The 24,518-nt window shown below is 48.3% G+C and overlaps 1 protein-coding gene and 2 long non-coding RNA genes across 8 annotated transcripts in view; 2 read left to right on the plus strand and 1 right to left on the minus strand.

Moving 5' to 3' along the window:
• Positions 1-14,703, minus strand: LOC133217825 (uncharacterized). Of its 6 annotated transcripts, none has more exons than XR_009726967.1 (6): positions 13,995-14,703; positions 13,021-13,504; positions 12,766-12,872; positions 5,217-5,345; positions 3,501-3,635; positions 1-123 (listed from the first exon to the last, which is right to left on the minus strand). It is a non-coding gene; the product is annotated as an uncharacterized LOC133217825 (long non-coding RNA). The 6 variants fall into 6 exon arrangements; XR_009726968.1 differs by lacking the exon at positions 1-123 and having other exon boundaries at positions 2,613-3,635; positions 13,995-14,060; positions 14,455-14,703; XR_009726969.1 differs by lacking the exon at positions 1-123 and having other exon boundaries at positions 2,613-3,635; positions 14,455-14,703.
• LHFPL7 (LHFPL tetraspan subfamily member 7) overlaps positions 1-24,518 on the plus strand; it is a 62,544-nt gene that overhangs the window by 2,970 nt on the left and 35,056 nt on the right. Inside the window, exon 2 of the mRNA XM_061363627.1 lies at positions 8,396-8,534. Coding sequence (XP_061219611.1) covers positions 8,396-8,534 — 139 coding nt within the window. The remainder of the gene's footprint in view (positions 1-8,395; positions 8,535-24,518) is intronic.
• Positions 12,760-24,518, plus strand: part of LOC133217827 (uncharacterized) — a 26,295-nt gene continuing 14,536 nt past the window's right edge. Inside the window, exons 1-2 of the long non-coding RNA XR_009726970.1 lie at positions 12,760-12,886; positions 14,703-14,866. This is a non-coding gene — a long non-coding RNA (uncharacterized LOC133217827). The remainder of the gene's footprint in view (positions 12,887-14,702; positions 14,867-24,518) is intronic.

The following is a 24,518-nucleotide window of genomic DNA, read 5'->3' on the forward strand; positions in this document are numbered from 1 at the left end:
AGCAGACAGGATGTGGATTCCCAGGGAACCTTGTTCTTTTTGTTTCCTGCAAACGTGCCTGTTTACCGTGTTTTCAGTGTTTCCCTGTTCAAATGCACCGAAGGGGTTGGGGAGCATTCAGTCCTGCAAATGATCATTAATGCCAATTGTGTGTTTGCACTTGGGGGATTATGTTAATCATGCTACAAATGATGCTCTGAGTCATGTCTAAAGGTTAATTAACATGCCTTTCTTCTCTTAAGAGGGCCTTCACGTCTGCTTAGAGTTGCTGGCTTTTTTCTGCTTCCTTTCATAATTACTTTGCAGCTCTCTAATATCATGGGTGCCTTTAATTTAACCCTGCCAGTGCTCAGGCTGCTAAGGCTTTGCACCGTGCTCAGCATCATGATGGTTATTTGATGGAGTGGAATACAATAGAGTATCCCTGACACCTGGAGATGTTGTAGCAACACTGAGACCTTGCAAGAAGCGGAGGAAAACTGGAGAGGGTCTGGCTGGAGCCAGGTGAGAAGAGAGGATGGTGGTGGTGATATTGCCCAGAGGCCACAGCCAGTTTATTAACGAAGCTCTTACACTGACAATTAATGGGAAAGGAGGATCCACTGTGGGAGGACTTGGAGCTGAGAGGGCTAGAGAGGGGCATTCTGAGGGGTGCAGGTGCTGCAGAGAGAAGAGCTGGCTCTTGGGAGGCCAGATACAGCTGGGTAAAACAGGTGAGCTTTTGAACTCTGAGATGCTTCACTGCATCTTGCTACTTCTCTATTTTTGGTGCTAGATCACTGTGTGCGTGCAAAATAGTGCTTTATCCTGAGCTAATTTATTTTTGCTTTCAGTGGGAGCATTTGGCTCATGGGTTCCTGTCTCAGTGCTGCACTTCGGAAGCTAGTGCTGCTTCATTTCAAATTTCTATTTTTATTTTTCCAGATAGTCTCCAATTATTTTCAGGCTTTGCCAAGCATATAATCTAAAATAACAAAGAAGCTGATCCGCCCATGATGTTCAGGATAAAACCACATGGACCATTTGCCTATGAAGCCAGCAATGCCCTACTGGAGCAGAGCACAAAATAATCCATTCAGGACATGGGGGAAGGCTTTGCATGAGTGGGTCTTTCCTGGGTTTTTTGTCCATAGCAGGACTTGAGAAGATTGAGCAAAGCTTAATGAAAGTGGACAGTAAACCTGCTTACCCTGCTGAAAGGTTCATAAACCTCTATTGATGGCTTCTCACCGTGTCAGTTCAGTGCTGGGTTCCTGGCATAACCTGAGGTTTGCCCAGTGGGGACAGGTTTGTGGAGCTATGCAGCAGCCTTGTTGCCAGTGAAAAGCACATGGGGTGCTCCTGGAGACTGGAAGATATTTGGAAAATCCATCATTTCTAGCATAGGCTCTGGCACAAGGGAGAACTGAGTATTTTGTGGGTGCAATGTCACTTAAGCAGGGAGCCATGTGTGAGACTGGCTCTTGGGCAGTCTGCTCTATCTCTAGGGGCCGTGTATCAGGCCAGCATGTTAATTTGGGATTATCAGGAAATAACTTTTAGCTCCTCATCCTAAGAACTTCCCAAGAGAGCAGATGCTTCACAGCTTACTCTGTATACAGACAGTTTGATTTTTAGTTGCACTTATGCAGCCTTTGCAAGAGGTGTAAGTGCTCAGCAATTCCGTGAGATCTTTAGGCATATTACCTTGCAGTAGACTAGTTCCCTTCACTAGCCACCCAGAGGTTTTTGACCTACATTAACAGAACAGAAAATACCTGGTGTTGGGGAAACCTCTTAATTCCTGGGGTCTGTCCCATGCTCAGTGCCCACACAGCAAACCATGATCAGGACTCACTGACCACTGAACTGGTCACCATTAAGCTGGGCTGAAATGGGTGCTGATGCAGGACCAGCTTATGGGTGGGCCATGGAAGGTCAAGTTGATTGAAAATACAGGCTGCTGTCAGCATTAATTCTATCAACTCTGTTCTCAAGGGGAGATGGAAGCTGCTTTGCTTAAGCAAAGGTGTGGGGAGAAGGGTACTAGCCACAGTGTTGCTGCCTGAGCTGCAGGGCCAGGGGTTGGGCAGCAGCCAGGGCTTAGCTGTGTCCGCTCGTGACAGTGATGACCAGTTCATGCTGGGTCACCTGCCCACAAACCTGCTTAACAAACAGTGACTCCTGAACCCTGCATCTTGGGAAAGGCCTTGCATTTCCCCTCTGTGGGGCTCAGAATCTGGCATAGGGTGGCAAGGACATGACAGGGACATTTTGATGGCAGGACATTCCTTCCATCCTCTTGAGACTGCAAATCCCACTCCCTTTGGGCTCCTCTCCACTGGCTATGTAAGGAAAAGCCAGATGGGAGAATTTTGTGACCTGTGGGGTGATCCCCAGCAAAAGACAACAAGCCCAGCTTTGCTGCCAGCACCGGGAAAGGGCTTATCCCAAGGAAGGATAATAACAGAGTGGGGGTAAGAAGGTCTGGTGTGGTACCCAGCAACAGCGACAGCACACTGCTTGCTGCCTAATTAAAATTTCATTAAGTTGGTTCCAATCCCTTGATGGAGGTCACAGGCACACCATTGATGTGCTAATGTTTTACTTTTTCCCTTTCTTTTCCTCTTTCACCACTATCCATCATCCTCTTAGATAAAGCAGTACCATTAGGAACTGCTTTCCAGTGTCCCCAGATGCAGCGGCACTGGAAGAAAGACAGCCATAATTAATCAGACATATTATCTGTCTCTTATATTCTTCCTAATTAAAAAAGGACCCCATTTTTTTTTTTTCCTTGAATCGTTTTGGGCATTAACCCCTCTGGTGTTTGTGTTGAATGCCCTGGTTAGCTTGGAAGCAGGCAAGTTACCTGGAAGGTCAGGACTGGCTGAGCTGTGATGTGTAGGGGGTTTTGCTGAATTCTGTGTGCGAGCAGCTAAATCTGGGCTGGGGAGAGGTACCTCCCTGTGTGTGCTGTGGTGCTGGCAGGTACCCATCAACCAGATCCTTCATTTGAAGGGGAAGAAATGAGGACTGGAGCCACCTCCCCAGCAGCATCATGCCTGTGGCTCCACATTACTGCTGGGCTGGACTGGGGAGGTTGGATGCATTCCCACTGAGTGACTCTGAGCATTTCCCAGTGCTGTTGGGCAGGGGACAGCATGTGCTTTGGGAGCAGGATGGAGAAGGAAGATCAAATAGGAAGGAGAAAGCTCTCAGATGGCACTGAAAGGAAGGTAATTGCTGAGGAGGAGAAGATGAAGACGTGTGGGATCCTCTTCCTGGCCATCGCTTTAACGCTGACCAGATGGCGGATGTTTGTTTCTGTGACTTGTGTGGGGGAAATATGAACAAGCTGCGAGGCTCGATCCACCCACCCCTGTGCACACAGCATCTCCTGCAGAGGCAGGCACCTTGCTTGTGTCCAGGTGGATATTCCTGGGTTTTACCCACCTCTGTCCAAGGAGAAGGCACTACTATTCTAGGTGCAGGGCAGTCTCATCCAGCGTCAAACTTACCAGAAGGCATGGGAGAAGCAAAGGACCTCACAGCCATGGGGTGCTGATACCAGCAACTTGCACGGGAGCTCAGAGACCTTGCTGGGTGCTGGTGTGGATGGAAGGCAGCTTTGCTGCTCCAGTGCTGCTGCTGCCCTGCAGATAGATACCAGTCTGAGTATTTGCACTGATCCTTTTCAGCTCTCTTTATTTGCCCTCCAACAGGCAGTGGTGACAGCTTCTCCTCTACCAGCAGCCATGCAGCAGAGCCAGACTCAGCTGCCAACATCTGCATCTGCTTCCCAGCATCAACCCCTGGTGTGGCCTCCTGGGTCCTTGCCAGCACTGCTGCAAACCCCAAAGCCCAGGTCCCCACTCAGCACCCAAATCCAGCGCAAGTTTCTGTTTTATCAATGTTAAAACCCCTGTTTTCCATTCTGTCTCTGCCTTTCCAGGTACAGCACCATCCAGTTTAACCCCAAAACATATTTCCTAATGAATATTTAACCACACAGAGCTCTGATGAGAAGGGACTGCATGTAAAAAAATAAAATAAAATAAATAATTTGATTACTTTTGCATCCTCTTCTCTTAGAGTCGATTTTGCAGCCATTTTTTTCCCCTGTTTAGTCAGGGTTTCTCAGACCTTTTCTGCCTCAGCAGATATCCCAGAAAGCCAAACATGCTCCAACTTTCACTCTTTTATTTTTACTTAGCCCATGGCTTTATTTCCTAATGATTTAGGGTATTTACTTTTTGCCCCCCTTTGCAAAGATGCGTAAGCACTTGAGTGGGGCTGAAATACACAAGCAGTCTGTAACCTTGACCTCAGCCTACTGCTCTGTGTACCATGGTGCCCATCTGGGATGGCAGTGATGGCAGGAGCTTTGCCAACTTGGTTTATCTTTGCCAAGCCAAACACCAGGTACCGTTTCTCAGCTCTAACTCACTGGACCAGACAGTTTTTGCTCCCTTTGCCCTTTTCACTTTAAATTGCAAAGACCATGGCTGCTGGCTTCAAAAGATGGGTTAACTTTTAAAAACTTTTCATTAGGGATATTAAATTATTCTTCCCAGGATGATCATTGTGTGACATTTTAATTTGGAGGATTTTTTTTTGGTGGATGGAACATCATCCTCAGCAGATTTATTGCTTAGTGAATGGCATAGTCCTGGCACATGTCAGACCTGTAAAATATTAAAATAATAGGGGAATGTTGTTAATCAGTAGTTATCACACTACATAAAGGCACATTTACAGTCCCACCAGGGGATTATTAATTTGTTTGGGGATAAGCAATTAATGTCCCTGGGAGTGGGAGCAGAAAATCTGACAGGGTTTTATGTCTTCTCCCAGCGTGGCAGAGGCAGGATAGCTCACAGGCCAGGGCTGCTGGGCTCCCCAGGGATCTCCCGTCAGTGCAGTGGTCTGCAATGCCTGGGGAGAGGCAGCCCACCAAGCAGCAAGGTCCTGCTTCTCCCTGGCTGGTTTTCCACTGGAAGCTGTGCTCTCTGTTGTGATGAATGGGCTTTTTCCTTCCCCTGCCTGAGCTGGGCCCTCACAGATGGCCTTGATGCATCCTGTTTGTTTCCCTCCCTGTCTATTTTTGGGTTTCAGCCTTTGCATCCTGTTTCTTGCATCCTTTCTGCTCAAGATGCAACAGGCACAAACAGGGAGGAGAGAGGGAGGTGCTGCACAGTTGGAAGGAGAGGGTTTTAGCTGCTACTGTTGGGTACCTTTGCTCTATGGACTTCTTCAAACTTAAGCCTTATTATTTTTCTTCAGAAGCAGCTGTTTGATCTGCAGGTATGACTCCAGTACAGGGCAGGAGCACCTGGGACAATTCCCAGGCAAGGAATTTGAATCTGGAAGGGTTACAACAAAACCAAAAAATTCTGGTTTACAAGAGCATATCCAGTGTTTTGGCAGGTAATGCCAATGCATTAGGGAAAGAAGTTCACACCTTCTGTTTCAGCAGCTCTAGCTATGGTGAACTAGCATAATGTAGGAGCCAGACTAGAGACCACCAGCTACAGCAGGGTCACTTACAGTCTGTCCTGAAGTGCCCCGTGCCTTTCCCTATTGCCACCTATTCTGGGGCAGCTGCACCACTGCCATCCCTTGTGTCCCACAGCAAAACTGCTCAGCTGCATTACCCCTTCTGCCCCCAGAGCTGCCTGGTGGCTGTTCTGTGGCTCAGCTTTCCTGGCCCACATGGCAGAAAACAAACCTCACTGTTTGCCTACACCTCTTGCACACACTTACTCAAAATGAGAACCTAGTTCCCTTTGCCATGGCCTGGTTGGATTTGGTCTTTTTTTTGCCAGCACTGTGCACATCAGGGTGCTGTTGGTCCTGGGACCCCGCAGTCTTGCTGCTGCTTCTAGGATCACTGATGGCAGAACCTGAACCAGACCCAGCTCATCTTTCAGTGGCACACACACCTGCACACATCCTGTTTGCACTTTTTTTTGGCACTATGTCCTCAAAAACCTCTTTGCACCTTTCTGTGGGGGTTAGTAGCTCATAGGTTGTTTCCAACAGGAGCTGCAAGTTTTTAGGGGATTTGCACTACCATAATTAAGAAGAACATGGATCATTAAAAATGTGCTTCACACAAGAGAGGAGCAAGCCTGCTTCACAAGACCCCTTTCTGCTGAAAAATTCATTGCACTAAATAATTAATGGGCCTCGTGAAGGAGGATGGTTTAGCAGGTTGCTGGGTGGAATTCAGATACTGGGCAGAGTAATCCTTTTTTGAGTCCATATTTCCTTGCTGCTGCCCTGGGAGCAGTGAGGATCAGCTGCTCTCTCCATGGGACCTCAAGCTAGGAGGGTACCTGTGTAACAGGGTCACCCACCCCAATCCCTGTGGGTCCCTCCTGGAATACAGATGGGGAAAGGGGATGGTCCCTGCTGGGGTGTCCCAACCTGTTCTGCACTGGAGCAGCACTTGTCTCTTCAGGTCTCGGTGGCTTGGAAGGCCCCAGGGAGGAGCAGATAGACCTGCTGCCACAGCCTCTCCTTTTCTCCCAGTAGCTGTTTGCACTGGTGTGCCTTTTACATTACATGTCCGGAATTAATTTATTGCTGGGACAGCATTTTCCTTGCTTGTGCAGTTTATAAATAGGCTATAAATAAGATGCTGATTTCTAATCACTGTACAGCACTGGTGGAAGCACTCACACTGGAGTGTCAGGGTGGTGCCTGTGCTTTCCTGGCCTGTTACTTGCCAGCACTAGTGTGTTCCTTTTTTGGAGCAGTGGCAGCTCCCGCACAGGACCCTGCAGCCGGTGGTTCTGCCACAGCACCAGCCAGTACAGCTGCTAAAACCACCTCAGCAGTAAATGAAGCTGGAAGATGTAGGGCAGTGCTAGATCTCTGCGCAGTGCTGGAGGGGTTTTTTAGCTGGTTGGATTCCATCACAGGGTAAACCCAATTCCTCTGCCGCCCGAGCCTGCCTGTGTTTCCTCAGCATAACTTAGATTTAGCAGACTATTTATGTCTTTGGTGGTGGTGGTGAGGGGACACAAATGGAAACACGTACTGGGTTTGTTCCTCTAGTAAACCAAAACCTCAAATATAGGGTAAAACTAAGAAAGGAAAATTGTGCATTTCTACCCAGCCAGACTGTCTCATCAGAGCCAGAGGGCTGGACAAGGGCAGGTGGAAGAGGGACCTGAGCTCCTTAGGGCAGCTCCTGCACAGGTTATGAAAATGAGGCTCATTAGAAAGATGGGGATGAGATCTGTCTTAACAGCTGTGGTGCCTTAGGGAGCCATGAGGTGGATGTTACTGCAGAGCGACTCACCAAAGCCAGGAGTGTTCCACGGAATTTGCTATGAAATGACAGGTCTTGATGTGGCTGCCACAATGCTGGGACTGAGGTGCCTTTGTGCTGTTTGGAGGCTGCCATGAGCTGGGTATGGGAGGAAGAGGCACACGTTCCCTCACTGCCCTGGCTGGGCTGGCAGGTGTCACTGCTGGTGTAGGGACCATCTTGCTGCTAGTGCCATCCCATTAGAAGTGTAACCTGCAGGGGGGACAGAAACAGCGACAATGCAGCAATCGGGTGCCCATACCAAAAGATGAGCTGTTTTGCTATGAATTAGTGCTTTTCCCAGTTTTAGGTGCTGATGCAGTTTGCATCTTAAAGCCAGAATATTAAATAGCAAAATTGCTTCTACACCGGCCAGGTAATGTCAGGGAGACAGGCTGCAGGTTGTGCTGGCCTCCCTTTTTACTGCCCCTCCGTTCTGCCCCCAGGGGAAAACTGCCCGCCAGGTACTCCTATAGCCTCCAGTGCCTCAAAGCTTAATCACACAGAGTGAGCTGGGTTTGAATAACAGTCCCGAATGACCCAGTTTTGCTGCCAAAGAAGCTAAATCAAAGCCATGGCTGCTGCAGGGAAGGGCTAGTGGGGCTGCTGAAGGTGGGTTAGCTGGGCTATGGGGTGGAAGCAGCCTGCTGTGTCAGCAGAGTCTGGCTGCAAGGAAACCTTTGCAGCAGCAGGTTCCCCACTGTGGAGCATCACTGGCAAAGCACCCTCTAATTGCCAGGCTTGCAGGAGCAGGCGCTGTCACAAGATAAGTTTCAGCTCTCAGTGGAGGCACTCACAATGCATCTCGGGCATCTAATAGCACTTGTATTAGTGATGTAGCCCTTCATGCATGTAATATATTTGCTATTATCACCATAGCCCAAAGAGTAATAACCCCTGGGACCAGGTAAACCATGGGCTCAAGACTTAACAGTGAATTTAAGCAACAGAAGAAGGTGTAAGCAACAGGAGAAGGTGGGAGAAGCTGCCCATGGTGGGGCTCCACTTCTCACTTGAAGAGGGGAATTCGTGGGGTGGTGTCACTGGGCTGGTGGTGGGGGATCACCTTGCTGACAGCCCTCCATATCCTTTCAGACAAGTGCCGTGCTGTGTGCAGGTGGCTGTGCCCTGCTGGCCCTCAGCTCGCTGCTGGCCATCGTCGCTGTCCTGCTGCCTGGCGGAGCCTGTGAGAGGAGAGTCTGCACCCTGGCTGGCTACATGCAGACAGCAGCAGGCAAGTGATGGCGACTTTGCTCTTTGGGGTGGAAAAGTGGGGTTTCCTCAGGATGCTGCCTGGCCATTCACAGCATCCTGTATCTCAGCAGCAAGAGGAGCTTGCAAACTCTAACCAACAGTGGCAGAAAAGTGAGTGGCCCTTCACTTAGCAATTGCTACCTGCATTCATCCTTATAGAATCTACTGAAAATGACTTTCTTGATGCTGCATTGGCTAATGCAGATGGAAGAAGGCAGGCAGCTGGGGCAGGTCCATCCTTGTGCTGTGGAAGGACAAATCCCAAATGAGACTTGTCTACCCACCCAGCCGCATCTCTGGGAGCTGAAAGTGTTGGACCAAACCACCCCAGCTGGACATAAGCCATGACAGGAGATTAAACCGCCCATCATCTCTGTGCCTGATAATAAACTCCTTTCCTTGGAGAAATCCTCGGGGCCAGCCAGGCTTCCTTATCTGCTCAGCAGCATTCAAGCTGCTTTTGAGGGCAATCCTGTTACATGTTTTCCTCACCAGGGCTCATCCAGCAGGAGCTGATTTGGGAACAGATGGAGAGGCCTGGCCCGTTAGCTGTGGCTGCTCCAGCTCAGCCAGGCTGTGGGTCCATAGAGGCAGCTGCTCCTGCCTGTACCCCATTACTACTGACCTGTGCATCATTTGGAGGCCGCAATTTGGAGATTCCCATCACCTCTCTGTGCTGCCTGGTGGCGGCAAGACAGAGGAGCCCCATGCCAGGAGGTCTCAGCCCCAGCATGGGGATGGTGTGGGTCACTGAGACGTGGCTCAGGGTGGCCTCCTGTGCAGGGGTAAGTGGGACAGAAAGGGGTCTGCATTACCTTTGCTTGGGGGTGGCACATCCCTGCTGTGGCTCTGCAACAAGAGACAAACAAGGGATTAGGAAGAGTCTCTGGAAAGGAAACAGACTGTGGCAGATAAATACAGATGAGGCTCTCTGAGGGGTTTGGGTAATATTGAACAGGCTGCAAATAAACTGTAGTCTCTGAGCGTTACTGACAAATTAAAATTTACTGGGTATGTTCAAGCAAGCTAATGGGTGGCTTCAAACCCTGGCAGTGCCTCGCTAAGCATTTTGTATTGTGCTTTTTAATTTTGGTTCACTGTGGATTAATTCCTATTCAGAGCCAGGCAGCCCTGAGTCAACAGAATTAAATGGCTTAATGTATTTGGATTCAGAAATGCTGCCCACCCACCTCACCCAATTTCTCTCCCTGTTCCTCTCATCTTCATTTAAAATCAGCTGCAGCCAGGTGACAGTGAGGTAAACTCCTCCCCCAAAATCACACTATCTAATAGAAAAAAGCAGTGATTTTAGGGTAGATGAATTTATATAGGAAAGAAGGAAGGCAGAGCAAGCCCATGACGTTTGGTAAAGCACCTTTCTGATGGAGGGGGCAGCTCTGCCAGGGGAACCCCTACAAATCCACTACAAGATGCCAGCGGAGCAGTGGGAGGTGGCTGTGTTTCTCCTGTGTGTTTCCCTGAAGCACAGCTTGTCCCCCAGGCACCTTCCCTCTGCTTGCCGTGGTATTTCCCCCCTGAAATCCAGATTTTGCTCCCGTTTTCCCATCCCATAAAAAAAACTCAAGATGCTTTGCAGAGAACCGTAGGCGTGAATAAAGCTTAACACTATAAAACATTGAGTCTAATTTCCTAATAAAAGAGCCAGGTGCATGAAACATGCCATAAAGTACATGAGCAGAGGCCCTGGGAGAGCCAGAATCAGTCCCTGTAGTCTCTGTGCTGTATCATACAGGCACCCTGAGCCACACTCGCATAAATCCAGGTGCAAAAGCCAAGCTGAACCAAACAAGAATCAATCCTGAGAGCAGCCCCACAGCAAGGGCCCAAACTATGCCTTTAACACTTTACTGCTGTGTTTTGAGATCCAAGTTGCTCCTTTTCTAGCCCCAGAAGGAAAGAAGATAAAAACCTTATGTAGATAGCGAAGAGCATTAATTGCAGACACAGACATGCCATCAGGGTTCAGAGCTGGGCTAATTGCCACCATATGCTGAACATATGATTCCTGATGCCTGGCATCCACCCCTTATTAAAAAATCCCCACCATAGCCACATAAATGACAAGAGGATGATCCCAAAAGAAGGGTAAATGAACAGCAGAGCAACATGGAGAGGGGGAAAGGAGAAAAGACAGAACATTTGCTCAGCTCTCACACCCTAAAGGCAAAGTCAGAGCTGCTTGAGAGATTAGAGCTCATTCCCCAAGTGTGATGCCAGCTCACTAAAATTAAATTTCTATTATGATACCTCCTCCCAGACCTGCTCAGCAGCACCTCTGAAAAGGCTTAGGAAGCCAAGCTGGCCCCATTTATGTGTGGGTTGGGAGTGGGGTGGGGGCAGCCCCAACCTCCATCTGTGGCCCATTGCTGCTGATGGAGATGGGCCCTGGGGCTAACGCCAGGGACAGGGAGTGCAAAGGGGGTAGAGCTGATATCTTGCTACAGTTAGTTTTCAGAAAAAACCTGTTTGCTGGCATTTTAAAATTAGGAGTTGTATCCAGGGAGAAACGTTTCCTGCTGTAAGGAAAAGGCAGGGGATGTTCTCCAGGGCTGGCTGTGCTTGTACAACCTCTCTGGTGGCTTCTGGGTGCTGTGCCAGGGGGCCTGCAGTTTATAGCTGGACATTAGAGTTCCTCTGCAAAGCTCTCAGACCAATTATTAAGCAACTGCCAGTGGCAAAGCTGCTGGAAGGAGCACGGGGCCATGACAGTGTCCCAGGAATTGGCTTCACCCAAAGGCAACTGTTGGTGATGCCCTGGGTTGCCCCAAGGCTCCACCCTGAGCTATTGCAGGCCACACAGGCCCCAGTAGTGTCACTGCATTAGGAGTGTCCTGAAGGCTGCGGGGTGCTGAGAGCCAAAGCAGCCTTTGCTGGGTTGCCAGCATGGACCGTTTCTGTTCTCTGGCTCAGGAGCATCTGCACTCCCATGGGAATGGCCTTTCCAGGGGAGTGAGGCTTGCTACTGGTGGAAAGTGAGATTGCAACCGAGGCTGAGTAAACTTCATCAAACAGCAAATCTGGGCAGCTTTCTGCTTTTGGGGCTTGTAGGACTAAAGGAAGGATTACGGGTCTGCTGTTGGATTAAGCTACTGGCACTAAAGAGGATTGCATCTGCTGCTTAGAAAAAGTACCAAGTCTTCCCAGGCTGGCAGCAGGGACTAGCAGCCTCCCTCCACAGCAACTTTAGCTACCCTAAGGCCTCAATAAAAACCAGGGTTGTGTTGTTTTTCAGAAGCTTTTCACCATGAGCAAAGGGCTCTTGGTTTGCTGGTGAGTGGTGGCTGATCCATCAGTGATTAGTAACTGGATGCACCCTCAGCTGCCCCACAGATGCTGATCCTGGGCTCTGAGACATGCCTATGAAGTAGCCTTACAGTAGGAGGCTAAAGAGCTTTGCATCTTGTTGAGGGCACAGGCGCAGTCGAGCATGAGGGAAGCCTTAGGGGAGAGTTTTACATTTGCCCCACGCTGCTCTCTGTCTAATCCTACCACCATCAATTCACTGCTCAAGACAAACCCAGTGCTGAGGGCAAATGACCCTGACCTGCCCATGCCTTTCTCAGGCTCTTTTGGTTTCAAAGAGTAATTCCCCAGCATTGCTACGACAGAATCAGAACAGTCATGAGAGACTCCAGCAAGACAGGGAGAAACTCCCAGTTATGCAATTCCCTTACTTAGCTGCACTTTAATCCCAAATGTCATGGTAGTCCCAAGAGCTTCTTCCTGCAAAATGTGATTGCATTCTGCAGCCAAGATCCCTCTTGCTGGCAGAAGCATGGTGGCATTACAGAGATAGATAGTCTCAGCTTTTGGTTAGTTAAGCAGCAAAGCAAAATGCAGGAGACGTTGTGCTTGCTGAAGTAGCTGGTGCTTATTGATCATCAGGTAAGAACACATCAAGAGAGCTGTCAATTTTCAGATCAGTGTGAATCTTTTAAACACACTGTGTTCCAAGGACTGAAAAGCAGCCTAGATTAAAATGGAATGTGCCGTTCCCAATGGAGTGCTGCAGGATGGGTGGGAGGTTTGCCCAAGACTTGGGATGCAGTCATGTGCTGCGGTTAGCATGGACATGGCAAGTCCCTGGCCAGGAGGCTGTCTCAGTGCCTGTGTCACAGTGCTACTTAGGAAGGCAACGTGTGGTCGCTGTCCCCATTGTGCCTCCTACCCCACCCTGCATCCCAGCCTACCTTTGGGATCAATGGTGCCCTGTTTTTTCCAGCTTGTGCAGGTTCTGAATGGCAAACAGCACCGTCATCCACGTCCATATTGATTCCTCAGACTAGTATCGATCAGCCTGGTGACATATAGGTAATGTGTAATTAGTAACTTAGATAAAAACAGCACCAAGAGTGTGTACAACCAAGCTGCCTCTGTCCTCTGACCTTTGGTAGCATCTCCACAGTTGCAGCAGTTAGAGGGGTCGTAGCCTGGTAATTGCTGACCTGCTATTAAAAACACTGTGGGAGTCTTCTCTTTCCTGCTGCTGTCACTACCATGAGAGGCAGTTTTGGAGTGTGCCTGATGGGATTTCTGATGACCAGGTACCAGTAGTCACTATTGAAATAATGGCACCAGCAGCTGTTGGGGATGCTGGAGAGCAATGTCTGAGGATGTTGCAGGGGCCACTGGACAGTGGGGACATGCCCACTGCTCCCGGGGTGCAGGCAGTGTCACAGCATGGCCCCTGCAGCACCTCTTTGAGGAGACATAAATGGAGCAGATACCTGCCCAAGGCAGGGGACAGTTTGGGGTTGTGTCACCAATGCTGCAACCAACACTAAGAATGTTCAGGAATGGCTGAGGAGAAGGGGGAGCCAGTCCCAGATTGTGCAGCTTTTCCCACCTGCTCCAACACAGCCTGGGCAGGGGCCGACCCATAACCGGTTTCCTGAAGGGCGTGCTCATGGCTGCGGTGGGAGCCCCATCCTGTTGACAATAAGGATTGTTTGTCACAAGACAGCCCTGGGAATCTGAAGAGGAACTTGGCAGCAGAGGCAGGGGGAAGCAGCGCCCTGTTTTCCAGTCATTGATTTGATTTAAAATCACCCAAAGCTTCCCCCATCCCTATTTTAAAAATAACATCTTGGCTTTTATCACAGAGCCCCCACGGTCACAGTATCACAGTATGCTAGAGATTGGAAGGGACCTCAAAAGATCATCTAGTCCAATCCCCCTGCTGGTCCCTCTTGTGGCAGTAACGTCTTGAAAAACATGCTGAGTCCTGACACGGGTATGTTCAATCACCAGAGTAGCATTAAAAACATGTTGCCATAAAGCTGTTTCCAGCCATCCAAGAAAGGTTGCCCAAAACTGCAAGATTTGTCTAAGCAAGAGAAGTGCCAAAAATAAAGCAAAGTCCAGTCCTGATATGAAGTGCTTGGGCATGAAAGTAAAAACTAGCAGCGTAAAACCTGACCTTGGGGATGGGTCCAGCTCCTGAGTCACAAGGACAGCACTTCTGTTTTCCCATTGCCTTCCTTTTCTGTAAAGAGCAACGCCCCCATCACAGCTGTAATTGCATGATCCTCATCACTGCTCAGGCCCTCATTGCCATCTTTACCCTCTCCCCTCCGCATTTCACATCTCATCCTTGCAATAGAGACAGCAGTCAACACCGTTGGAAGCCCTGGTTCCTCCCCTGGTGCAATAATTTTTCCCCCTGCTTTCTTTAATTACATTTGTAAAGATGAAAAACTGCCTTTGGCACATTATTATTCAGTCAGTGAACTCTCACTAATTCCTGACACAACTAATACATGTCTGATGCTAGGAGCCTGCTGACAGGCCTCTGCTGCAGCCCAGCCCGAGAGGTGCTTTGCTCCAGTGCCAATATTGCTTACACCTGACTTATGTGTGCTCTCAAGTTTTACACTCACACTAATGAAGATCCTCTTTTGCAGCATTTTTTGCCAATTTGCTCCAGGATTCAGCTCAGTATAAAGCCATAACCATCCTGGGCCTTAGGCTAATGTGTCCCAGAGCAGGGACTGCTCTGAACACTGTGGAGATGCTGGGCACCAGCACCAAAGCCCAGATGATGGTATTCCCCCAGTCTCTGTAAGAGAATTTGATGAACTCCTATGTTAAAACAGACAATTGACTTTTTTTCCATCTACCTTCCAAGTGGGAGTTGTCACCTGGGAGGATGTTGCAGGGGAGCAAAATGAACTTGCCAGATCTGCAGATCGACAGGCATGAAAGTGGAACCACAAACATGGACTCAACTTCAGCCTTTCACTGGAGGAAATTTCTGTTCCTGCTGAAAAAGTAATTTCTCCATGCTCTTTGGTGCATACTGTCATGTGATAGATCATCTTGGTTTGAGAACCATTTCATTTTACTTTGAAAACCTGAAATCTTCAGTGGAGAGACAGATCATTAAACTTAGCAGTAAAAGGGAGAAGGGCTGGCAGCTTTCCTAACAGCCAGGTTAAGGGTACATTAGCCTTCGCAGGGTTTAAGCTCATTTCATAGGAGGTGCAGAGCTGCTGAAGGGGCTGGATCCTGGCTGCACTGTACAGCAGCTGAGCCCCACTTCACCCTCCGTGAGAGAAGTTATGAATTAATTTCCATCTCTAACAATTGGACAGTTTTCTTTCTTCTGCTTAGTTCTCAAACTCTGCTTTGCTTTTCTTCAGGTACAGTTCTGCCAGTTGGCACAAACCCTCTGACATGGTGCCTTTGCCCTCCCTTCAGGCAGGGAACACAGCAGGAGCAGTGTGTCTGGGCTAATGCTGGAGGCAGTGTATTGCTCTCTAAATGAGTAGCCTCACTGAGAGAATAAACCAGCCATGTCCTTTCACTGGTTTCTTGGAAAAGGGCAATACATTTCCAGTGACATCAGTGACAGAAGCAATATCCTTTCATTGCTGTCATTGAAAAAGAGCAGTTTTATACTGTGGGAAAGGACTAGTTCTGGTGTACAAAACATATTTCCTATTGCCTTAAATCTGGGGAAATCCTTGTCATATTAATATGTGGCTGAATTGCTTCTCTTTCAACATTTCTCCTGGGGATTTGAGTTTAGGCCAGTTACTGCACTTGGGTGCAGTAACAGTCCATAAAAAGTATATTTTGTAAATAATGACAGTGCTTTGTAATAAGTGGGAACAACAAATAGCAAGTGCCACTGAAGCTCCAAAGCCTCTGAGGAAATACAAGCCAGCCCCAAGGACCCCAGCACTGTGCCAGAGCCATATCTTTCAGATGGGAAAATCTATACTTCAGTTCTAGAGGCAATTTGCTTCCCTGTGTTACTTTCCATTCAGTTTACAGGCAGTTAGTTGTTCCTTCTTCTACAATGCAGGGCATTTACTCTCATGTTGTCATTTCCAAGGTTCCAGCATGGAGCTCAGGGGTGTTATCAGAAGGTTCTTCCAGACATACCTTTCCTAGCAAGCTCCCTCACATCACATGAGCTTCTGGGGAGAGATGGCTTTGATTATGGTTCATCTTTCATGGAGCTTAACTGTGCTTGTTGGTTGTTGCAGGAGAGAACCACTGCATGAGAGGGTCCTTCTTCCCATTTAAGTTCAGGCTGCAGGTAGCACAGAAAGGACATAATAAACCAGCTCCTGCAAAGCTTTAGAGCATCAGTTAACAGCTGTCATCAGAGGCTCCCCAGCCTGCATACTGCATGCCCACAGTGCTGGGAAGAAGCCTGTCTCCTTACCTCCTTGCTATGTGATTGTGAGCTTCAGGTGGTATTTCCCTTCAGAAATAGTTTGGCTTGTCCCTTTTTTCCCCTGGCTTGGCTCATGTTTGTATCTGCTGTTGCTGGGAAGATGGAGACAGACCCTTGCAAACCCCTCCCAGGGCCACCTGAATGTCCTCCTTTGCTATGGGGAATGGAACTCCTAGCTGGATTTCATGCATGCTGAAGCGATTACATAAATGTCGCATGATCTTTATTGACTCATCCATCTGGACTGTGTGGTGTAATGCAGAGAAAAAAATCCCCATTCTCTCCAATGCTAACAGGGAGCTCAGGACTCAGAGGCAGGTTGTAGTTCAGTCTGCTCAAGAGAAGCATGCGTTTTGGGGAGTTTTGGTCAACCCCAGTGTCCAGCCCTCTTTGTGTCTGTCAATTTTGGAAGGTTTTGGCCTGTTATGATGTGCTAATCCAATATTAGCAGTATGGAAAATAGACTCTGGCTTTTGTGTGAGATATATATGTTTGCTGGGCTGGTTGGATCCTGACTAATGTAACAGTCAACTGAACGTGGGGATGGACAAGGACCTGTCAGGACACAGCAATGAAGGCAGCACATACAGCCGTCTGTCAGCACCAGCATGCTGCCCTGAAACCTGAAAGTTGATGCCAGATTTGGGATGAAGCAGTGAGCCCCTATATGCTTCAAAATCTGTCCTGCTGAGATTAGATGAAGCTCACACTATCTGTAGATCCACCTGGAAAGTCATTCTGGGGCCTTGCTGTTGCCATACAGCAGAGATGTTTTGGCCTAGCCTTGGTGAGCAAGGTGATAAATTGTGATGCAGCTGCTCACAGTCCTTTGTGTTGCAAATTGCCCAGGCAGTTAAAAACGGCTGTGCTGGTGCATCAGCCAGTTCTGCTTTAAGAGAAGGCACAGAGAGAGGAGCTGTGAAGGTCAGACAAAATGGGCCTTTCCAACACCACAGCCCCAGCTGGCCAGCAGGGTCCCTCACTGGGATGTGGGGCATTCCAGTCCTGCTTTGCGTGCTCTAGATGAGCATTTGGCTTCAGTATCCTGAATAACTGGCAGGAGGTGCTGGGTAAACTGGGGAACCAGCCCTGAGAGTGGATGCGTGAGCAGTGGTTCTGGGCCAGATCCCACTTCCTTCTTGCACAGTTTGATAATGCAGGTAGTCTGGCAGAGGTCTCTGTCCTTGTGTGGGCATGTAGAACAGCTCCCAGGCGAGCGCTGGCTTGGAAATGCTTTGCTCTGCCTTCCCATATGAATCTATGCTGTTGTACTTCTCTGCTGGTAAGGAACATATCTGCTAGGAGGAGAAATTTATCCCGCACTGAGTGTAAACACAGATGGAAACATGGTGAAGCCCTTTTCAAAGTCACAGGAATAAATCTGTCTAAATGACTGAACATCTGGGGCAGTGAAAGAGCAGGTGGAGAACTAACTCAGGAAAGGCCAGTGGTGCTAAGGGATGGCTGTCTGGGGAGAGGGTACGAACTGTGGGATAGTGGAAGTGTCTAACATGGGGAAATTGCCCCAAAGAGCAGCAAAAGTTTCCAAAAAGATTACCATTTGGGATCTTTTCAAAAGACTCCTTCAGTTTTTTGAGTCCTGTGAGTTGCATCCCGGGCACTTCTGATGGACCAAGTTGGTTGGCTTTTCCCCTGAACTAATCTCATCTGATCTATCTAAGGCAACATGAGGGGGATGCAACCCCATGTTGTCCTCCAGCTGCTGGGATAAGCAGGATTTTGCTCCATGGTTAGGCAGCAACTGCTATACTGCAGAAGCGGCTCTGTCTATTGCCTTGGAAGAGCAGACCTGACATAATCACATTGCTGGGAATGAGCTTTATGCTGATGGTTTGGTCAGTTCTTCTGGTCCAAGTGGTGCATTTTCTGTGCTTCACAATAAGAGCACTCCTGGACAAAGGCCTTGGTCCTGAAAGGCTTTATTCACTTGCCTAACCAAAAAACTAAAACCATGGATAAGCCTTGGATGTCTGAGGAAATGTTAAATAGTGTTCTTCTCCCACCCATAACCTTGGCAGAGCATGGCTCTGGCTGCTAAAGCTGATAAAATGAACAGCCCCTGTTGCTCCTGGTAGGGATATAAAAATATAATTACTTGACGAGTGACTTATGATTCAGTGAAACAAGGATCTTCTCCTTTTTGATTGAATTATGCAGCAGTATTCCTAGAAGACTGGAAGCAGATGGTGAGCTCTGGCCAGGCATTTAACAGCCTGAGTTACTGTGTGGAAGGGATGGAGCTGAGCAAGGCTGCAACATGTCACTCCTGCCTTTCTGCTTGCCTTGGATCACCACTGTGGTGTGTTCCCTGGGAAAGGAGAGGCTGTAGGTTAGGGTGGGATGGGCTGTTGCAACGGATGGAGGTGTGGAGCATGTCCAGCAGCAAAGGGCTTATTTTGCAGCAGCAGCATGCAGCCTGGGTGGCAGCAAAAAAAAGCAAAAATGTTGTTTCTGCAAAGCCAGTGCTGCTTTGGTCCCAGGTAGGCACATTGTGACAGCAATCCCAGTGCATGATGTTACAGGGCCATGTGCACCTGGGAGGTGGCAACTGGCCTCCTGTCATGCAGGTGAGCTCCCATCCCTCTGGGCCCATGAGGAGCACAGGCAAATGCAGACAGTCCCCTGGGCTGGGCTGGAACAAATGCTCCTGTATAATTTGTGCTTCGCTGCTTCTTCTGCCCCCATATATCTTGAGCACATCAATAAAATCAACCAGACTATTAGCAGCATGTCATATTATCAGCTGTGGATGTGTGTGCTGTGCATCAGGCAGCCGTGCAGCCTGCATTTTATGAAGTGAGCTGCTCATACTACTGCTGGAGTTGCAGCAATTACCACACCCCTCACAGCTGGGCAATGCTCTGGCTTTTATGAGCTACCCTAAATCAAAGGCCCTTTCTTTTTAAAGAGAAATTAACAATTCTATCCCTTTCTATTTTTTTTACTGGCATCACAGCCAGCAGGTTGAGGTGAGACACAAATCTTGTTGCTGAGTTGCGCCCACTGCATTGTCTTTTTGCATATTTTTATCAAATAATCAAATGTTCTTTTGGAGCTCTGAAGTCCTTATGAGGGAGACTCATTTTCTGCTACCACGGTCTCTTTGTGCCAAGTGGGTGATGTATGAAAAGGAATTGCAAATAGCTGTTTACGGCAAGCAAAGTCACGGAACAGCCCACTTCAATTTCTGCTATCTGTTGGAGACTGTTGTCAGTGATGGTCAAAATTAATTAAGCAGGAAGGAAGAGAGCAGGGAGGCAGTATGCATCCAGTTCTGACACTGAAATATTAATGGTGAGCTAATCAAGAAAGAGTATCTATGAATATCTAATCAGCTTACAGTTTGCATTTGTACTAAGGCAGTCAGCTTCTGGGCCACAACCCTTTCCAGGAGGTGTCAGGAGAGGAGATGCCTGCCTGATCACTCTATCTGGGAATAAACAAAGAGCTTGTGCCTACATCAGGAGCCGAGGCACATTTGTCTTTTGCACTGCACAGTCCTGCTGCCACTGGATGCTGCTGTATGCTCCCTGCTGTCACCTACAGCAGCCAGGTCAGAGGGTCCAGCCCACAGCATCTCCCATGCTGTGCTCCTTCCTCCTGAATGCTAGAGGGCACTCGAAGGGTTCAGCTCCTCCAGGACTGAGCTGCAACATCTGTCCATATCCAGGTCTTGGCAAAAGCTCAAAACAGAAGGGGTTTAAACACAGGACCTCTCACTTCCACTGCATGCTTGGTGCAGGACATCCTGCAGGAGGCAGTGGGCTGTGTTCCTGTCTCTCCTGCCAGTGTGTGACTGGTGTTTCCACCTCAAGTTTCCAGGCTGTTTTGGGAGAAACGGGATGATTGCGTCATAGCATCAGGGTGCACTGCAGACACCCAGTGCCCAGTGCCTGCTCTGGGCACAATAACTGCAAAGGGGACCTAGCTGCTTTCACTGACCCACCACACAAGCATAAGAATATGGGAGGAAACAATCCAGTGGCAAGGCTGGGCTGATTCTAATCAAAGTCACAAAAGAAAGTATCACCTTTGGGTGCCAGGAGGAGTCAAGCGACATTTCTCTCTCTAACATCAGCGTAATGAGGGCTGTGGCTTCGGAGATTTGTATTGCTCTGTTTCTGCAAACAGTTCCCTCCTCTAACCTCTTGGAAATTGGATTTTGTGGGGCTGAGCAGTTTGTGTGCAGCAGATAGCAGCAGCACTGATAAGCAGAAACCTGTTTACACACTCATTCATATCTAATTCTACAACTGGGCAAGGGACTGCCTGGATTATTTTTATATTTTTTTTCTTTTTTCCACACTATCAAATGTAATTCTTTTGGCTGGGTATCTTGTTGCTGCTTAACAGGGAGAGATCTGAGCTGGGCAGTTTTAATAGGCAACAAATGTGGAAATAATGTAAAGCAAAAGGATAAGGTAATAAGTAAATCTTAAATAATAAGGAAGAATCGAGTGGTGATCAGTAGGGGATAGCATACTTACACTTTCTTGCAAGAGGTGGTATTTCACATATTGCCAAGTTAGCAGGAACTGGTCACAACCCCAAATGCAGGGAGTCCTGGCATGTCACTCTTGACAGCAACAGGGAGCTTCTGGGAAAGGAAAATGGAAAGCAGATAGTATCAGTTAAGAATAGCAGGGAGGTAGCAGGGATGTCTAGGAAGGTGGTTGCATCTGTGCCCTGTGGTCTGTAGCAGTGAGAACCTTGCTCCAGGTGCATGGGCACCACGATGCCCAGCTCCAGTTCCTTTGGACTGATGGTGGAGTGCATAGCAGAGGTTTCTCAAGGAGGAGCACTCTGAAATGTGCTTCCCTGTTGCTCCAATACAACCCAAATCTGTCAGCCTTTAGGGCTTGCTGTGGAGGTCATCTGTGAGCAAGGCTAATTATTTCAAGCAAAGCAGCAGGCTAATGCCACTAACCTGCTCCCAGGAACTAAGCTCTGCCCTGTGCCTTGGCTCTGTAGCTGCACATGAGCTGCAGGGAATTACACAGATGCAGGGGGGTGTATGTTAAGCCCACAGATATAAACATAACCCACTGGCACATACCATGAACACAAAGAGGGAAACACACATTTTTCATAGCTGATTCATGCAGTTGTCATGAAGATGCTGTTCAAGCCAGAAGGTAGTTATCTCTTCTTTCCACTGTTTAATTTTCTTTAATCTGCTCATGACATTTATTGAAAGAAGTGTTTTACGCACATCAAAGCTAAAGATTTCAAAACATCACATGAAAAATAATTTAAGGTCAGCCCAAGGGAGGATATGGTAGCAAACATGAGATGGAAGATTCGTGTTTCTACAAGGAAGGCCTGTGCAAAATGAGAGGTCACGCTAATTTGTGGCCCAAGGGTGCTTCATTTGGACCTCTGGCAGTAGTTGCAAACGGTGGGCTTTGTATGTTGTGAAACCTTCACCAATCTAAGCAAGGCTGTCCTTCATATGAACAGGTTCAAAATGAAGGACACCTGATAACATCTTTTCAGGAGCCTCTTCATGTGGGCTGAGTTTCCTCTGCCCAATGTTGGCCCAACTTGCTTTGCCTGGGGCAGTGCTCACAGGGATGTGTGCAGAGCTGAGACATCCTTTGCCTTCCCTCTCCATAAGAGTGTTGCTGCTTCTCACATGATTTAATGAGCCAAAGCACTTGACAAATTGAACGAGTTGCTGAAAGCGAATCCAATGCAGGGGCCAATCCTGCAAGATGCCTCTGGATGTGTTGAGCATCCCAAATGCCAAAACTGAAGAAAGGGAAATGTATAAGATCCTCACTAAATGTCTGCATTTAACTCATTTTAGATGGGTAGAGCTAACAAGCTGACACAGGTTAATTTATAGCTCAGTTCTATGCTGATTGCAAAGTACACATTTCCAGCCAGCAATCGTTAGTAAATCACTTTCCCACCGGTTCTCTTGGCATATAAAAGAAATTTCTCCCTTTCCAACATTTAAAAAAATCCTACTTCGTTATACACTCCGTGACTTTATAGCATTTTGAATATTTAAAAGAGGGTTAGAATCTACAACCTCAACCTTTAACAAATGTACAGTAACGCGGTAACAAATTTGCCTCGAACAGCTGCTATGCTGGTACCAACTGGCACGAAAAGGAGGGGAGTAATTGGCTTGTTTTCAGATAATTACCATAATTGTAGTGACACCATTTGGATCCCATCGAGCTGTGCTCCTGCTGCATGTTGGATAATTTAATAATTGGCAGGATTTAGACTGACAGTAAAGGTAAAGTCAGCGTATGGTGGAGAAATGAGCAGGCACCTCCCTGTGATGCTGGTACAGGCCCTGCTGCTCTTGCTGTGGAGTTTAGCAAAATCTTCAGATTTTGCTGCTTTTCTTAAGCCCTGTGACTAGTTCACACTTTTGCTCCTTTTCTGATGTTTGACCTGATGAGACCACATTTTGCACATTTTTGGTTTGAGATAGATCACTTCAGTCCTAACCAAATTACTTTCTTTGTGCACTGAGTATTTTTAGCTGCCCTAGTTCTGTTGGGGGCTTGTCAGAGCTCTGCACTGAAAGTGGATTAAACCAGTCAGGTGCTTACAGGCAGCAGCCAAATGCCTTTCCTGGAGGTTGAACCCAGATCCCCTGGAGCAGGGCTCATTCCCCTGACCAAGCTCTGCCAGCTGCAGGGGCACTGGGGAGCAGAGCATGTTGAGCTCAGCATGATGCACTGGAGGGAACTTGTCCCCTTTGTGTCTTCTTGCGCTTGCTGCTTGTGGCCGTCATGAAGGGGTCTCAGCATCTCCTGTGTTTCCAGTCCTGACAGCTGCCCAGCCAGAGTCCCAGGAGCAGGGAGGCTGCAAGGTAAGGTTAGGAGGTGGCTGAAGCTGCTGGGGAAAGATAAGGTTTTATCAGATCAGCTGGGCATTTTTGCCAAGGAGTTGCAAACTGGAGCAGAACACTGAGCTGGTGCCTCACAGGGTTAGTATGAGTACCAAGAACCTTCCTGCAGTGCTCAGCTGTGGCCTTGTCCTGCCTCCATTTCTGCTTTGCAGTGCAGAGGTGAAGGCACCTGACAGCAATACTGACAGTTCCCAAGGAGAGGGGTCCCGATGGGAGAGGTGACTGCTGATGTAGATCTGTGATGAGCTGTAGGTCTGTGATGCAGCCAATGCTCATCACGTACCAGGGAGGGCTTTGGCGCAGGGTGCTCCTCTCTAATAAACTTGTCTGCCAAGATGATGTTGACAGCTCCATCCCAGCCTTGGGTACTTGGGCAACACTGGTACAGGAGGGGAGGGAAGAGAGATGACTAAAAAGCAAATCCCCAGGCTCTGGGGGTTTGATCTCTAGTGTAGTGTGGGAAGGACTGAGAGCATGTGCCAGACCAAGTTTGCAGTGCTAGGGCTACATGCCTGGGAGCGGATGGCTGATCCCAACACATCTCATCTCCCTGCCCCTTGCACAGAAACTGCAGGATAACCGTTTCCTTGCAGCATTCCCTCCCCCTCTGTGATTTATTGCTGCCAGGAGGCTGTGCATGTGGAGGTGGCATAAATCTCACCCAAAAGAGAGAGAAGGAGGAAATTTGCATTCGCTACCTCACTGGCATACTGAATGCAGCTTTGCAGTTCACTGCTGAAACCCTGAGCAGGTCCCAGGTGGAAGGCTGAGGCACTTCCCTCAGTATAAAACAGTGACAGTGACAGGGTCTTTCATCCCTGCCAGAGGAGGCTCCCACAGCCAGCCAGGAACAGCTCCCTCAATTATCCCTAGATTATCTTCAGTCCACTCCTTTTTATAATGTGTGGTATCAGCCTGCATAATTCTGTAGTGTTTAAAGGCTTCAAACATTCACTGTGCTCCCCTCTACTGATCTGCCAACAACCACAAACCTTTTTAATAGCTTTTTATCATTTGGACCTTACAATCCTCCTAGTCATCTGTGCCGGGTCTCACCCACCTCCCTCCAATTGGTTACGTTCTCCTGTGCAATGCCTCCAAAGCTCTCCCAGAGCTGACAGTCACTGTGCTAGAGTTAAAATCCTGCAAGCTGCTGCTGGAAAGGAGACTACAGAAAGCAATTAGGGAGATTATAGTCAAGACCATGGTCATGCTGCTGCTATGGGTCTGGATGTCCTGTCACAAGCAGCCAGCCTGGACTAAGAGGCTTTCAAGTAACATAGCATGAGCAAAGAGGAAAGCCTAGCAATTGTTGTCTCTGAAATTACATTTTGACGGGAAGCATGTCAGTGTTTTCATAT

This window comes from Neopsephotus bourkii, unplaced genomic scaffold (genome assembly GCF_033783945.1).
Source record: "Neopsephotus bourkii isolate Nb327-2 ecotype Australia unplaced genomic scaffold, CSIRO-AGI_Nbou_v1 NB_1154, whole genome shotgun sequence".
In the NCBI taxonomy this organism is placed as follows: domain Eukaryota; kingdom Metazoa; phylum Chordata; class Aves; order Psittaciformes; family Psittacidae; genus Neopsephotus; species Neopsephotus bourkii.